Source organism: Embiotoca jacksoni, unplaced genomic scaffold (genome assembly GCF_022577435.1).
Source record: "Embiotoca jacksoni isolate LCO1_2020_lvr unplaced genomic scaffold, fEmbJac1.0.p SCAF_9, whole genome shotgun sequence".
Lineage (NCBI taxonomy): Eukaryota > Metazoa > Chordata > Actinopteri > Embiotocidae > Embiotoca > Embiotoca jacksoni.
Window position 1 is genome coordinate 15,986,442 of NW_027185447.1, and position 17,794 is coordinate 16,004,235.

Genomic DNA, 17,794 nt, shown 5'->3' on the forward strand with positions numbered 1-17,794 from the left:
CAAATTGATTGAAATATTAGAAACAGATATTCTCACCTCTGCTACTGTTGATAAATAATTACTAACATGAATTTCTAATAAGCCATCAAGCCTACATGTTATCAAGTTGTTAATAAAGGAGAATGGGAGAATTGGCCATCAAGTCTGCAAATGTAAATGCTAATACTTTTAAGGATTCTCTGCTGCTCTTTTCCAGAAGGTAATATTCAAACTGGCCATTAGACAGATAAATTAAAGTGCTCACTGGAGAGACAAAGCAAAGCAGGGGAAGAAGTTAAACCAGCCAAATGGATTTTCAACAACCTGGTATTTCCTGGATATTTATGGGCTATTATTAATCTTTTAAGTAATGAAAAGTGATTTGTGAACAAATGGGAACCCCAATGATTTTAAATATTAATGAGTTTTATCATTATAGACGAGGGGTCTCAAACCGTTTTTCCTCTGAGCTACTTTGACAAACTGAAAGTGTCCAAAGGCTAATCATGTTTAGTAATATAATCTAACACACCTGAGCTTCACCCAAAGCAGCTGAATAAGCTTCTTTAATGGGAATATGCATGCTTTTCTCTGTAAGCCTTTGAGTTTTCAATTGAAGAGGGGTGGGTCTATGTTAACACTACATGTTGTTCGAGCCTTCCATGATCTACTCAGAACCGGGTCGTGGGCTACTGGTAATTTGTGAACTATGGGTTGGAGACCCCTGTCATAGACAGCGCTACTCAGCGCTTTTCAGGTGAAAATATTTGTCTCAATGTTGTCTTTGGAGTTGAAGGAATATGAGGATTATGAAAAAAATTAAGCCCCATTATAACATCAGGGTGATCTCAGTTTGGAAGGGGAGACTCAAATAATTAACAGGAAGCCTTTTAAAGATTGTAGGCATGGGGTTTGAAAGAGGTTTTTTCAAGGTGGCGACAGTGTGGTGTAAATATATGAGGCAGCACCACTAGGAGGTTGAGGTTCAGGTTTGGACTCAAGTATCTCGACAACTACGGGATGCGTTTCTGTAACATCCACTACAGATATCTAATTCATCGTGATGCATGCAAAATTATAAAACTGATGAAATTATATGTGACAGCATACTGTGAGGGTTTTGTTAGTGTATAACCTGAACCACAAGCACGGTAGAACTGTGTGTCTGGATACAAATTTTATATGACAGATATTTCCAAAATCACCAGCTGTAAAATAATTAAAGTGTGGAGGAGAAATTGAGATCACAGTGAAAAAACTTTTTGGGAGCTTTTTAAAAGGCAGCATCAGCTGTCGTTGGCATTGCACTTTAAGGTATTTCTAAATACGGGTTAGGGTTACCGACACAGTAGCATCGCAATATTTTAAGTGACAGTAATGTGTTGATAAACAGATTCCAATTATTGATATTTTATTATATATTAAATAAATAAATTTTTCAGGTGCAAGCAACACTGTGCGAGGTTCAATGACTGTTGGTCAGTCTGTCTGCTTAACAGTGTCATTTTGCTGCAAGAAACTCATTGAATTGAGAGTTTTTCTTCAGGGAAATAATTTTATAATAAAAGGTAATAAATTGCAATATATGTCTTCTAATGTTGTTTGAAATCGAATTAGCATTGTGTCTACGAAGGAATTGTGACGAAATCATATCATGGGACCACAATTGGACTCTTGGTAGTCTTGGAGTCTTGTTAGTTGCTGTTTGCAAATCCCTAACTCACTGTGGAGTTGACAGTTTTTGGATCCTTCTGGATAGCTACAATGGCAAAAGGGCTGTCGTGAGCTGGTGTTGAATAATTTGGGAAAAACAATAATAAATTCGTATACATGTTACTGCACTTTCAGCATAAAATCAATTTCACGTATGTTCGTGCTTGTGCTTTTACTAAATAAATACTACTTAAGTGCAATACTATATTACCATTATTAATATTACCATTAATCTTGCTAGAATACTCTTTTACTGAAATTATTAGAAAAAGACGTCAAAGAATATCTAGTAAAAAAATAACAAACATTTTAAAAACAATAGAAAAAGGGACAATGTATATATAATATATGACATGATGGAACAGTATTAGATAGTATTTTTTACAAAGATTTCATAGAGTACATCTTACAGCAAGGAGATAGAGTCAGTCATGTAAATGTATTATTTTTTTGTTTGTTATGCTTTTATTATCACAGTTCATTTCTAAAGTATTCAAGAAGGTGAGTAAATTAATAATTAAATATAAAGTAAAGCAAGAGTGATTTGTTCCTAGTATACTCATCAATATTATGTAAAAAGTCTCTACTCCTGATCCTGCTGAGCCCCGTAGTCACTAGTTGGTACAGGCCACAATGCCGTAGCCCACTATCACCCCCCTTAACACGCACACACAAACACTCCCACGCACACACACACACACACAGACATACTCACACCCACTCGTGTCTAAGCTGCACAGATCCCTACAACCCTACTGAGCCTATCTGACAGAGTGAGCGAGAGAGTGTGTGTGTGTGTGTGTGTGTGTGTGTGTGTGTGTGTGTGTGTGTGTGTGTGTGTGTGTGTGTGTGTGTGTGTGTGTGACACAGAAAGGCAGCTGAGATGAGTGTGAAGCAGTGAGAGGGAAAACCTAGAAAAAAAAAAAACAGCAAAGGCGATCAGAAAGGAGGGGGGGGGGGATCAGCGAACACAGCAGAAAGGCAGAGCAGAGGAGACGAAAGGGGAGAGGGAAGCGAGCTAAAGGGTGAAGTGGACGTACTGTCTCTGATCGTCCTGCTATCAAAGTCAAGAGATGCAATGACTAGATGACCATCCACTACACACACCAGCATCCTGTCCTGGAGCCTTGACAGGAGGGGTGACAAGAAAATTCCACACACACTCAGAGGTAAACACTCTTCAACCAGTCGTCCCACATCACTGGATCATGTCGTCTACTGGGTCAACCAACCACAACAAGCGTCTGGCATGTAAGTAACCAACAGCGCATTACATGTGGGACACAACTTTATGTCCCGGACAGGGAATTACTCTGCATTGTTGCTGTAATTTAACATTAACTGTATACGCTGCCTCCTATTCAGCTTTGAGCATTCATTTATCACTTTAATTGTCAGAACACATTTCAGCATATCCTGGTGAAGGAAAGTCTCAATAAAAAAAAACTGCGCAGAGGTTGCAAATTCCCTACTTCTTCCTTATAACACCCTCATATGACTCCCAAAACAAAAACAGTGAACTCTTTCATGAGACACGTTTTATTGTGAAACAGATAACTCTTTGATAAGAGTACTGATTAATGTTGACTCATACTTTCTTATGTTACATTCACTATGGCCAAAAGGTTACGGCAAGGCTGTTATGTAATTTTCTCCCCAGGGATTAATTAAATCGTTACTCACTGAAAACTAAAATTACTTATGTCCACTTTATCTTTCTATTTCCGAGCCTCATAGGGAACACTTATGCACGTCTCCTTATCCAAGGAAATAATAACAGCCACGGGTCATCTCTGTAACTACATTGGCCTGACAGCCTTGATGCTGGTGCAACATTGTTGATGCAGATGTGGTTTAATCACATTGAAGGGATAACAAGTACTTCTTAGAGTCTGACTAAGCTAAAGCAGGAAGGAAAGACATGCTGACACTGACCTGCTTTCTAGAGAAACACTGTCATGTTTTGGAATTGAACTGACGACCTCCACTGTCTGCCATTTCTCTATGCAATTTACTGCTTTGATGTCTCTGTGTGTTCTGAGTGTTTGTTAATGTATACATACTACAGGCAGAGTGCTATAGGAGACTACTAAAAGCCCTGTTTTGATTGACCTAAATAGGGAGCAGTGGGCATAGCTGGAGGTCATCTTTGCATTTAGCCCTGGGTGAAGAGCCCTAATGGCTTTGGGAATGGGGAATAGCCTGGGAATACAAAATCTGATCAGACACTGCACCGTGTGGGGATGGGGGGGGGGTCAGATAATGTTCAAGATATGATCGCAGCATCGGGATCGTGCAAACCAGAAGATGAGAAGAAACTAATAAAGTGTATGTAGCAGGGCTGCGCCATATCATATCATTCACGATGATATTGGTATAATTTTTAATATGATAAAAAAAAAAAGGGATAATGGCAATATTTAGACTTGTTGACGTCATACCATGAAGTGCATTACATGAGTAACAAGCATGGCTGAAAGCAGCTCTACAGTCGAGGATATTTGAAGGCCAACTGTTATGTTTATGCTGCCATATGAAACCATTGCAGTTATTTTGTTGCAACTGTATGTTCTTAAAAGTAATAATAATTTCAGTATGTTGTTATATTGTCAAGAATATAGTTATCACATCATATCAACCAGCCCTAACTTGAAGACAGTGAGTGGGTTGAGAAGACAAAAGAGTGATCACATGTACATTTATATAATATGAACATGTACAGTATTCCTCGCTCTAGGCTTCAGGCTGTGCTTCCTACAGTATGACGTAGGCTATGATGGTGGTGCTGGGTGCTGGAGTAAGAGGCAGGACAGGGTAAATGGCCAGGTTGACTTATTTTCTGCTACATGGCAGTGTGTTTATGGATATGTGTGTGGACAGTAAGGGGAGTGGGGAAGCAGGGGAGGTGGCTGTTGTGGTGCAGTGATCTCACTCATAAATGATTTATGCTTGATGGACTGCTGTGGCTACAAGGCCAGCAGAAAGGAGTGCTTGGCTCTGTAAATAGTAGCAGTGATTCCTAAAAATCATGTGGCTGTATACTGCTGCGAGATGTGCGGCACTATCGCCGGACCCGGGGGGAATTGGGAGATGGAGGAGAGGAGGGGTGGAGTTTGAGATAGATGGGCTGTCAGATGTGACTGGCCATGCAGTGTTATTGCTTTACTCTCTCTCTCTCTCTCTCTCTCTCTCACACACATAAACACCCAATCTCTCTGTTCACTGAAAACAGAAAGACGATCATGGGATTTCTTTCCACTTGCAACAAGGAAATTGAATGCAACACCATGTGACTCACTGGTTCAATAGGAACATTTGTTCCCTGCTTCCACAGCCGTGCTCAGGACTCTTAATGTATGACTGTAGCATTAAAATGACACGGATCCCCGTATTTAGAGAGGAATGTTTTTATCATTGAAAGGTGCTGCTGATGTGTCCACAGAGAAGACAACAGAGAGGGAAAATACTGCTGAAAATAAAACAACCAGAGGGCCCAGTGTGTATTTTGTAACACTTGAAAGGGAATAAAAAGACTAGCAGTGCAGATTATCAGGAGTACAGCAGTGCAGTGGAAAAGACCACATGATCAAACACTTGAAGAAGATGAAAAAAAATCATGTGCTTCGGCTTAACCGTCACCTCTGGCCCCGAAGCTCCCACCCCCACCTCCTCTGAAACACACAAACCGCCTCTTAATCTTGTGTTAGATTCCTACACATCAAGGAATGCTGATGATCTGATACACATCAATACAAGAATGAAAGTGTTTGAAAGAGAATGAATCTCGATGTTTGACAAAATGTGCACTTTAAAAGGGATAAAGAAACAAGAAAAAAAAAAGGCTGTCTTTCTTGCCGTATTGAAGCCAATTAACTTATATTTAGTGTGTTTCTTTGACACAACAAATGCACATAAAATGCATGCTGTCGCTGCACTTGTATTTGTCAGTATTCTGGCTTCGCTGAGGCATGCAAACCTTGTAAAGCCTTTTACCTCAAATCACTGACACCGCAATTACTTGACTCAGGTTGCATAACCGCATTCTGCTTTCTTTGAGTAACTTTTTTCTTTCCTTCCTTCTCTCCATTCCATCTCAGGGAACATGAAAATCCTGTTTACATACACCACAAACACGGCAGTACGCTAAGTCGTCATGCACTACAATGCAGTAGGAGTCCAGTGTGGGGTGTGCAGCTGAATGATTGTACACGTATTATATAACAATAAGACCTAAGTAATTGTGGTGCAGTGTGGGCTGAGATGGAGCATGGATTTCTGGGTAGGGGGCATAGGTCCTGCCACCGATCACAATTTCAAAAGGGAGCTGTTAAAATATTAAGTTAGTTAGTGGTACAACATTTGTCTTTCTGTCTCCACAAAGAGTGAATTCGTCACTCTTATATTTGTCCAAATCGTGGCATTAGATGAAAAAAGTGAGTATTTATGTTGAGGGAGACACATAATAAACTGCGTTCCAGTACAATGGCCTCCATCATTTTTTAGGTTTCTTTGTCAAAAATGTCCAAACGGGTAAACAAAGCTGTCCTTTCCAAAGGCTCCTCTGATGGCAGCTGAGAAATGAGCTGGAATCTGCCTGGACGTTACCCTAGATTTGTCACTGTTACCAATGAACTCCTTGGAACTTGGAATCGTTCAAACTTTGGAAATATTTAAGTTGTGGTGTCTCTGAGGCTGAAGGTCCCGTAATATTATACATATACATAACACCAAAAGTAAGAGTGCAAAAGTGTAAGGAAAGTGTTAAACTGTGTGTTTATCTGCTTAAATGTAAGATACAAATAACTTCTCTGGCTAACTAGGTAACTACCTACCCACATATCTAAAGTGAGAGTCACTTTATGGATCCGAGGAGATGGGAGACACTGTCTGAGCCACTTTTTGCATGCAGGAGTAAAACAAAAAAACAAACAAAAAAAAAACAACAAAAAAAAATCTGAATTTGCTCTCAATCAGTGTTGTTTTTACTGCCCTTCAGTGGCTGTAACTGTGCCATGATGTGGTTAAGTGCTGTGTCAGCAGTCAAACATACACTAAGCCTTTGTGTAACCAGCATATTTGAAGCCCGGTACCTCTCCTTTCATCTGCTGTCCTGGTTTTTATTTTCTTCTTTATCTTTTATAAGACATGTCTCTTAATAGCCTGAGGCCAACACATTCATAACAAAGCAAAAGTCAGCCATTACAGCTGTTCTCTGTTCATTCACCCACCTAAAGTAAATCTTTTCCATATGACCTGTATTTTGTAGCCTTGATAAGGATAAAGCAGCAGCCTGAGAACTGAATAGTTAGCCTAGTTTAACACCATGATTATTTCAATCAGACTTTGTGACCCTTGCACAAAATCTTCTTGAATGTCAGTGGGCACTGGATTGAAAGTGGGACAAAAGACTTGATGTGCCAACAGCCATGTGAGCAGGATCCTTCGGGGTTAATAACCCCTGTCAAAAAGCAAAAAATTCCCCTGTGGAGGCAATGAACACCATCTGAGTCTCACACAGAGCATGCTAGTAATGTACGCTCAGCCAATTTGCATGGAAACCTCCTACACGTCTTCCACAGCACGGTGGTAGGAAACTCAGAAGTTATCTGGATGAGTCAGCCTTTTTACATACATGATTTTCTCCCACACAGGAGCAGACAGGTGGGGACATGCAGCTGAGTCTGTGCGTGGGTTGGACATGTCCACTGGCCATCTCCACTTGAGAAATGAAATATGATTTTTAGATGAGAAAAGGAAGGCACGAGAGAGTCACAGAGAATGGGAGAGAGAGAGACAGAGACCTCTATAAGGCCAACAGGCAGAACTGAGGTTTACATAAGCTGTGTAGTTTCATCATCATCAAGCCTCATCATTGCTGTAACAGCCTTTAGTAACTGGTTTATCCGTCTCAAACTTCCCGCTGCTGCCGAATGATGACTGCTGAATGATCATGGACACTAGGAGGTGGCAATGGGGGGGGGGGGGGGGGGGGGGGGGGGGGCAGAGGGTTTGGGCAGGTTATTATGTTGAGGCCATTTGACTCCTTAAAGAGCACATCCCTTATTAAATTTCTACCTTTTGCAAGACCAAATACCACACCAAGACTCAGCCCTGCTGTTCCTCTCGCAATGTGCTGTCTTTCTGGACAGAAAGGACAAGGCTGGGACAACGAGGGGACTTGCACAGTGGCATGTTGATATTTATTGAGGTGTGGGCTAATGGAGCCAGAGGTAAATCTACTCTATCCACTATTTTGGACTATTTTAGGGATAGGAATGGTATAAATATATGAACACACATGGCTGACAGGAGTACACCTTCAATTGGGGTTTTAATGATGATGCTGAAAAGCTGCATTCAGCCACATTGTAGCCCCTCCATAAAACAAACTAATTAAAACAAACACACACACACACACACACACACAAAAAACCCTGCAGACGTCTCATTCATTTGACTCAGGCCTGTCAAGTAACGCAACGGGGGTGAGAATTCAGAGAGCTCTGGCAATACAATGTAAAGACACCCCGCAAAAAAAAGTTAAAGGTGGCTCAGCCTCTGCCACAGTGCCATCTGGGAAGATGGGCCACAGTGGCCAGTCATATACATGTGAGCGCATTTGTGTTTGATGCATTAAAAGGCAAAACAACTGCTGATATGCACATTTTCAAGACAAAGTGCTGTACAGTGTTCTGGCATCTGATAAGCCAGCAGCTACATATCGAGCAGTTGTGTAAAACACTGGAATATGGCAATTGAATACACGCTGAAGTGGGGTCGAAATTATAATTAAATTATAATTAATTATCAGTTATATCTGATGCCATTAATGCTGGTACCCAGAGCAATAGCATAAACAACTCAGCATGTTCAAATATATTTAGTTCCTCCATCTGGATACATTCATGTCTGGGCACTGCGTTATATTTAACAACACTGTAAGCTTTATGTCATCGACTGTGTGTCAACAACTGCTGAAATATGGGCCAGAGAGACAGTGAACAACAGAGTGGTTTCCTGCCTCCACAGACAGCTTGAATGACAGCAGAAAGGATTGTCATTAGTGGATGACAGTGGACACTCACCACTGCAGGGCGGTGGCGGAGTGACTGACAGTTTGACTAGCTGGGCCTTCAGAGATGGAGCCAGCTAAAGAGGGATGCTGACACAAATGTGCAGCAGTGTTTGTTTTTAAACAGGAGAAAAGGGTTGCTCAAAAGGTATGAATGTAGCTGTAGTAAAGTAAATGTCATTGCTGTGCTTGCTGGAGCCATCTGCTGGCATCATGTAAACACATTAGTCACGGAGGGTTGTTGTGCATGTAATACGCACTGGGTGACAAAATGAGCATAAACTAAACAATGATGGCATAAGAACGCATTCCGTCTATGTGAACATGCTCACACTAACCCGATTTATACAAACACACATGTACTACACCACCCAAAACCACTGGTGACATGAGTCAAAGTGTCAGCTCATGGCACCCAGGGGGAAGAGGCTCTATGTGTGCCGAGAAGGATGTACTACAATTACACAACCACAGCCTGTCGGGCTGGCAAAGGTCAATGTGACAAAAAAGAATGCTGGCAATTTCAAACACTGAAATAAAAAAGAAAAGGCCCAGCTTCTCAAAAAGGATCACTTCAAAGTCTAAGTGCCGCAGGTATTCAAGCAAATACTTCGTCGTCCACATAGTTATTTTGATGCACTTTTAAAATTCTTCATTTGTCGTCAGATTGATTTTCAAACTGCATGCGAGTCTCATCATGAACACTAGAGGTCAGACTAACATTATGAGAACAATTTACCTCAGGAAAAGTCATAAAAAGAGCTGACTGGAAGGCATATGGGAGGACTAATTGTGGGATTAAAAGTATTATGGCCGCGGAGTTACTCATATAAGCATGATCATTTATTGTATGAAAGGCTCTACAGTAGAGCTTATCTGATCTTACAAAGTTGTAGAAATGTTATTTATTGAAGGTTGAGTTTTTATGTTTACATATTGATTTGTATTCACTGAACGACATTTTTCTTTTAACATCATCTTATTGAAATGACTGTCTAAACAACTGTTTAAGTGCTATATAAATCAGGTTACTTTATTAGCTGTCATTGCACAATCGTCTTGGCACTGTGGAATCGTGTATGTACTGCATCAATCTCCATACCTGCAGCATGTCTCTAGCATCTTACGTTTATGTATAGTGTAGTTAAAGGCACATTTTGATCGTGGTTATTTAATTGTCTGTCGTATTAAGCCAGTGGATGCCTTAATTTCAAGGAAGTAACTATTGATTGTTCTGTCATGTCATTAATTTACAGAGCTGTAGCATAAAGAGAACAGGCCGCGTGAGGCAAAAGCATTTTTGGCTCAATAAACCTAATCTAATTCAAGTATTAAATCTTACACTTTTCCTCAAAGTGACTGCAGACAGGCGCGAGATGAGGGGGAACGAGAGGGAATGACTCGCAACAAAAAACCCTGGTTGTACGCGAACCAGAGATAATATATGTCATGGTCTCTGCCTCCCTCTTTGGGAACATGGCGAACCATGTTTTCCTTGAAGAAGAGAGTAGCGCATTACAATTAAGCAACAGTTCCTCCACCTTAGGCAGAAGAACATTCCGTTCTAAGTGAATGTTTCGATGTGTTTTGTGTTTTTGTTTCAGCTGACACAGACAACTCTCAGAGGCTGCTAGACAATGATTCTGCTCAGCACCTGAAGCTCAGAGAGAGACAGCGCTTTTTCGAAGAGGTCTACCAGCATGATGTGGACAACTACTTGCCCTCTGCACACTTGCAGATCGACAGCAGGAAACGTGAGTGACTGTCTACTCTACCTCCCAGGGGCCATTGATTGTGAAACATTTTAAAAGTTAGTAGCTGATGACTCACAGTTTTACAGCTGCTTGTTATGAATGATTCATATGAAGCTACTATCATATTCTACATACATAGTTTCTAGGCATTTAAAAGCCACTATATGTTGTATGATATCGTATCAATATTCAAATGGTTTATACAGTTTTTGTTTCAGTGTGTATTTATGTTGTATATGCTGTTGTGCTGCAGCCCCCATAGGTAGCATCTCATCTATGGAGGTGAACGTGGACGTTCTGGAACAGATGGACCTGATGGACATATCTGACCAAGAAGCCCTCGATGTGTTCCTTAACTCAGGCTCAGGAACAGATGAAGGAGCGCTGACATCTCCACCACCAGGTGCTCTGTTTGCCTCCGTGCTACAAACAAACTACTGCCACTGTAGTGTCCGACAGCCGCTCGTATAATCGATTTTCCAATGCAGATTTTCTTAAAAACTACTGTAGGACGAGTACCACTAACCCAGAATTGTCAAGATTCTTGACGCTCTGAAAACATTATAAAGATCTGTAAATATATGTTAATTTCAGTTGTTCATTCATAAAAACATTCTATATATACATACATATATATCGAAATATATATATCTAAATAGTGAACACGAGTGCAATCCTGTTGTTTTTGTTTCAGAAGTTGCATCCCTTTATAAAATAATACATATATAATATGATATAATATATTCATAAAAACTATTTATTTAATTTATACATTTATTTACTTTTTATTTATATATGATATGTATTATATATATGTATTATATACATAATATATTTATATATATATAATATATATATATAAATAAATAAATATATATATAAATTAAATAAATAAAATAATACATATATAATATTATATAATATATTCATAAAAATGCTTTATTTAATTTATATGTTTATTTATATGTATATATATATATTATATTTATATATATATTTATTTATTTATATATATTATATGTATTATAATATATATATAATTAAGATATATATTATAATATATAAATATATATCAATTAAATAAATCATTTTTATGAATATATTGTGTCATATTATATATGTATTATTTTATAAAGGGATGCAACTTCTGAAACAAAAACAACAGGATTGCACTAGTGTTCACAGACAGCATGTGCACAATTTTGTATAAAAACTGCTTCAGAGCCAAATGGCACAATGCTATGCTGTATTGAATTCGAGTCTTTGATTTTTATTTTTTATTTTAAGTATACAGGTATGTTGACATTTTAGGCCACTTTTGTTAACTTTCCATATTTAAAGACACTTTGGGAAAGATTGGATAAAAAGGCATTGTAAGCTCTTTATGACATTTTGGGTAAAATTGATCAACCACACATTCTAAAGCCACTGTTTAGACTGAAACTCATCTGGGTGATCTATACATCCTGCTTATGTCGAAACATCTAAAAAAGGAAAAAATAAAAGATGATATGAGAGTTTTTGGTGATTTGAATTTTCAGTTTTGGCCATTCAGATGTGAAAATTACCCATTGTCAATGACTGCAGAACAGGTTCCAACTGTGTTCTAACAGCTTCTACTTGCAGAGGGTGAGGATGATGATGATGAAGATGAGGAGGATGAAGATGCAGAAGTTGTCTACAGGGAGCGTGCACCTTTGAAACGGCAGAATGAAGTTTACCGCAGCTCACAGTCTCGCATTTCCTCGACATCGTCCGGTTCCAGTGATACTAGCGCAGGTGGAGCCGACACACCTGTGATCCAGTCGGACGATGAGGAAGTCCATGCAGACACTCTGCTGCTGACCTCTGTCCCCCAAACCAGGGATGAAGAAACAGAAGAGGAAGACGAGGAGGAAAGACGCCTTCAAACTAATCATCATAAAGACTGAATTTTATTCCCTCCAGAGTCTGAAATCTCTATCTCTCTCTGTCATACCTTTGTAATGGGGTAAAAACCCTAGCATGGCTGACCTGGCTGTGATTTGCTGTGTCTTTTGAATGTTTTCTTGGTTACCATTGAACTTTCTTTCCAACTGGAGACAACTCTATCAAATTGTTGGCTGCCATTTTTGGAAGTGGTGCCATAAGACATTTATGCAAATTATACAAGTCATTCCACTCTCCTGCAACAACATGTTCTGGATGGGTTCAAATGACAAAAGTTGTGCTCTCATTGCTGGAGGGAAACTTCCCCCCTCTGGATTTTCTCTCAAAATTACAGATTCCCAACAGCCATGCCAAGAAAAATGGAAGAATGTCATATTGGGTTAACACACGCACTTCTACAAAGAAAACAACTGAAATCTAAAGTAACTGTATAAAACAAATAATACTTTCTAACTTTTATTACGCTATACCTGAATTCTGAGTACATTTTGCCTCACGTTTTGTATTGGCAATTAGATTACCGTGGATAATATCGCCCTTCATAAGATTGAGGTGTGCCTCACTTAAAACTGTTGCGAGCTATTCAGTCTGTTGTTCTGGAATTTCTGTGTGTGAAAATGCCTTTGCGGTGAGCGTTAAAAACATCAAAACTCCAAACTGACAGCTCTTAGTTTAAAGGAGTAGTGTGGAGGATTTAACCGGATCTACTGGCAGAAATGCAATATAATATTCTTTACTATGTTTCGTTATAGCATCATGACCTGAAACGAAGAATCATTGGGTTTTTGTTTGGAATGAGACCTTTGTATCAATATAGTGAGCGGGTCCTCGTAGCCAATGTAGAAGTAGTGAGTTGTATTTAGTTGGTTGCGATCTTTTATCTCAGAGCGAGATGCCCTTAAATTCTACACACTGCTCCCCTAAAGGGAGATCTGACTGTAAAGAGTTTTAAAGTGCAAAGATCCAGTTTAAGTTCTGGCCTCATGTATCTTTATTTCACGATTTTAAAAGATCAGTATATGACAAAAATGACACAGAGTTAGCAAAACCCACAAAGTTGCAATTTCTTTGAATTAAAAAAAAAAAAAATCTATTGCTGTGTGCATGTGTAAACTATTTTCAGCATCATGAATGGAACTGTACTTGTAAATGCATGCCATTTTGTTAAAGTTAGTGACTACTTCAAATGTTTTAAATGCTGTACAACGTGTTGCATTACTGAACTATGCAGGTGATACCTGAACTTAATACAAACGTACTCCAGTGTTCCATGTGAGGGTTGGATAATTATGACCACATGGAGAATGAATGGCAAACCTGTTTGTGTATAGAGTATAATATATGTATGTGTGTGTGTGTGTGTGCGTGTGTGTATGTATGAGGGTGTGTGAGGGTGTGTGTGTGTGTATGTGTATGTATGAGGGTGTGTGAGGGTGTGTGAGGGTGTATATGTGAAGTTTTGAGTGAGGGTGTGGATTTTCAACACTAGGTATTTCCCAGGTCAATTCTACAGCAGCTTTCAAAACAACCTTTTACAGTGTTAATTATTGTGTGTATCTGTTCCCCATTTGAACGTCTTCCAACAAATTTAAAGAAATAAAAATAAAGCAGAGGGTAAACCTGTTGAATGTACTGTGTGTTTGCTCAAGTTTCCTGTGTTTTACGAGTGGCTTTTGGTTTCTCTTTTCTCATACTTCTGTAGTGGTTGTACTGCCCTTGTAAAGTTTAAATCTGTCCTTTTAATTTGAGCGATGACAAGCTCACTGTGCTCCGAATATCACATAATAAGTGTTGTCTACGAAGCGCAGTGCTGTATTCACATTCATGCAAGGGAGAAAAATGTGAATGTAAAATTACAAGGATACACTGTGCCAACACAAACTGTTTGTTGTTGTGCTGTACACTTTTCCTGTTCTACTCGATTTATATGTTCGCCTTCAGCTTACTCTCAATTGTCATCTACTACATTTTATTTGACGCCATTGTGGTCTGTGGCTGGTTTGTTTGCCCTTCATCACACCAAGGACTGCTATTTGCTTTTTGCTTGCACTGTGCCCGAAGGAGTTTGTTTTGTGACACGCTCTGTCCGTTGGGCAGGCCAAAATGAATGAACCATAGTCCCAGACCACTGTCAGTGATTGTATCCATTAGTCCTATATATGGAGTGCCCGACAGTGAAATCCTTGCTACCTACTACATCACTAGTCTTTTTGGGTGATGACTTCCAAACTTTCATTCTTGAATCAAGCTCATTCAGAGCCATTTCCACCACTCTTTAGACTTCAGGGAAATCAAATCCAGGCATGTTTTCTCACCCAGGTAAATCTGTTGCTCTTTTAAGTTCCTATGGGTGTACAGAAGGAAATAAAACTACTGGATCAGTTTTCTTCCCCCTTCCCCAAACTGTCAGTTTACCAAATTATTTGGGCTCCACTTTCCTGAATCAAAGCGCAGATAAAACATTAAGGAAGGTTTTCATGCTGTGCCGCAGTGTTTGTTCAGCGTGCAGTGTGGAGAGTTGTAAGTGTTATCCTCTGCCATTCACTTAGTTAGAAATGAAGGAAGAATAAATCCATGAAGGGTGCTTTGTTTATATTTTTCATTTCTCTATTACCTCTTGCCTTTGTGCACACTGGAAGTAACCAGGGCTTGTATATAATTGTGGGCCACGTCTGACAGCTGTAACAGTAACAAATAACTGTGTTGTGTTGAGCTTTGTCCATGCAGGGTTAGGTGGATTTTTAATCACAGGAGCAGAGGTCTGCTATATTGTAAATACATTAATTAATACATGATTGATTAAATAGACAGAAGCCACAAACATGAATATTTCTTTTGCACCTCTTTTTGCGAGGGGTAAAAATGGAAAACTCACTGCAATAATCCTCTCAATAAGGCATATACATATATTGCAAGTTGTTTTTATTAGATTTACAAACAAAATACATTTAATAATTAAGACTAAGACTGCTTCTGATAAAAAAAACTTAAAAAAAAAAAAAAATCTAGTGAGAGTTGTTTGAGGCCAGGGCTTTTTGTGAAGATAGCTGCTCTACTGTTGAACCTGCAATCTTTGAGAAATAGCTTACTAATTAAAAAAACCACATATTTACAGTTTAATCATGATTGATCCTGTCTTCGAGTCATATTAAAATTATTAATCAAGTTTTTTACAAGATAACCCCATGGAAAATGCACAAGATTCTACAAGTTGTTGTTGGCGGCTCACTCATGAAACACTTCTCACTGGGTAACACCGCTTTTATATGTCGTAAATTATAGCAAGAAATCTGGCTCAGTCACATTGAAAAATCCACTTTGCTTCAGATATAAATCTTCAGTTGCAGCAGATGAAGGAGGAAACAGAAAGGTGTTCTGTGATTTTGGAGAAATCGAAAACCCCCAAAAATTGGTGACTGCTTTAAGACTCAGTCAGAGCAGGTTTTAACACGTACACAATTTTGTGCCTAACTAAGCACACACACATTGGTGCCAGGACACAGCGTACAGTTGCAGACGCAACAAAATTCTGCTTAAAGCTGCATTTCCGTTTAGCAGGCTTTACACCTACAGGAAAATAGAGCCCTTCACACCTGAAAACATGATTGCGTCGACCAACTTTACTCTGCTGTCTCATCTAAATAATGTCAAAAAACACATTCAGCCATCAGTTTAATTCTGTTAGCTTAAAGCATCTATTCTCTCAATACCCCGATTCCTTAGAGCCCAATCATGCTCTGTAATCAAAGCAACTGATCACCAGTATATTAAATTAAGAGTTCGTTCAACCTGTGTCAACAATAGTAAATCACCCCACAGCTTGTTTTACAACCATAGGTATCGCCAGATAGATAATTCGAGGTCATCAAAGGTGATATTGAAGATGTTATGCGCTTGATGAAACAGTCCTCTTATGGCTTTGATCATAAACAAATAGCCAAACTAAGAGCACCCCCAACCTTTCAAAAGTTTGAGATCATGGAAAGAAATGGTGGTTCCTACACAGGAAGACCACAGCAGCGTCACATCTCAAAGAACTTGTCCTCAAGCTCTCCTTCCACACAATCCCTTTTGTTAGATGGTGTAAAGCAGGGGTGGCCAACCAGTCAGAGACTAAGAGCCACATTTTTGACTGTGTTACCGCAAAGAGCCACATCATACACATGGGCACACATGAACATCACCCCATCCCTTCCTCACACACACACACACACACACACACACACACACACACACACACACACACACACACACACCTCTGCTCAGCCAGATTTATTGTAAATGTCACACACCAGCATGATAATGACAGAAATTGACTCCTACAGTACTAAGACCACAGGCCAGTCATTTTCAACAATGAACATTGTGTGCACTGTCTCACACACACAAACTCTCAGTTCAACCAAGTCCACAAACAAGCGAAGCGAACACGTACATAAAAAAAACCACAAACACTCCAAGAGACTTACAACTGAATGTACTATTCTGTATATCCCAAATTTTTGGAGGGGTAATCCTGTCCTACCTCTGTCTAAAGTATTTGCAAAATCAATAAAAAGATTTTAAAACAAAAAACAAACACAAACTTCGATATGAACGTATGAAACCAGGCAAAGAGCCGCATGCGGCTCGGGAGCCGCGGGTTGGCCAGGCCTGGTGTAAAGTAAAGAAAAACATACCAGCGACAGGGAAATTTGTAGTGTATTAGACAGCACAATCATCTTATGATATGTACCAGACATAACTCAAAACGTTGTCCAAATTCCCACATACCAGACCTGTGGCTCATTACAAAAAGAAAGCACAACCGATTCACATGAAGAACTACCATCATAGCGTGACAAACAGAATACCCGTAGGTGTCCTGGGGCTATATCAATAGGGAGGAGCTCTCCTGTTTATTGTCATGCCAAGACTTTAACTTCAGTTACTAGTAAACAGCTTTTGAGTTAATATATGAACCTTCCCACCCTTTTGAGACACTGACTGGTAGAGCAGGTCTTCTTTTTCTGAGAACTAGAATTGTGAATTATTCATGTATGTTGTCGTTATGAATGCTGGGTTTCCAAAAGCACACCCATGATACTGTCCAACAAACCATAGAGACGACCAGTATGTTTAACATCTGACAGTAGAAGAATAACATAATCTCTAATAATAATGCCTTTTACATTGACTCTAACCTACTTGAATGAATAATGAATCACTAATGACATTTATTTATCATCTAGGTTTTAGCCACTTCAAGGTGTGGTCTTTTATTAACCACTCTTAATTAATGGTAATTTTCTACCTCAAGCTTCACGGAAGTATATTTGATGGCATCCATGCAAAGATGAAAAAAACA

General features: G+C 39.3%; 1 protein-coding gene across 1 annotated transcript; it reads left to right on the top strand.

The window, feature by feature from the left end:
• The first annotated feature begins 2,474 nt into the window (after positions 1-2,474).
• LOC138193408 (dysbindin-like) lies at positions 2,475-14,980 on the top strand. The gene is made up of 4 exons (XM_069141428.1): positions 2,475-2,943; positions 10,369-10,518; positions 10,772-10,921; positions 12,145-14,980. The coding sequence occupies exons 1-4, from the start codon at positions 2,901-2,903 to the stop codon at positions 12,447-12,449; spliced, it is 648 nt and encodes a 215-aa protein (XP_068997529.1). The 5' UTR covers positions 2,475-2,900; the 3' UTR covers positions 12,450-14,980.
• Positions 14,981-17,794: the final 2,814 nt, after the last annotated feature.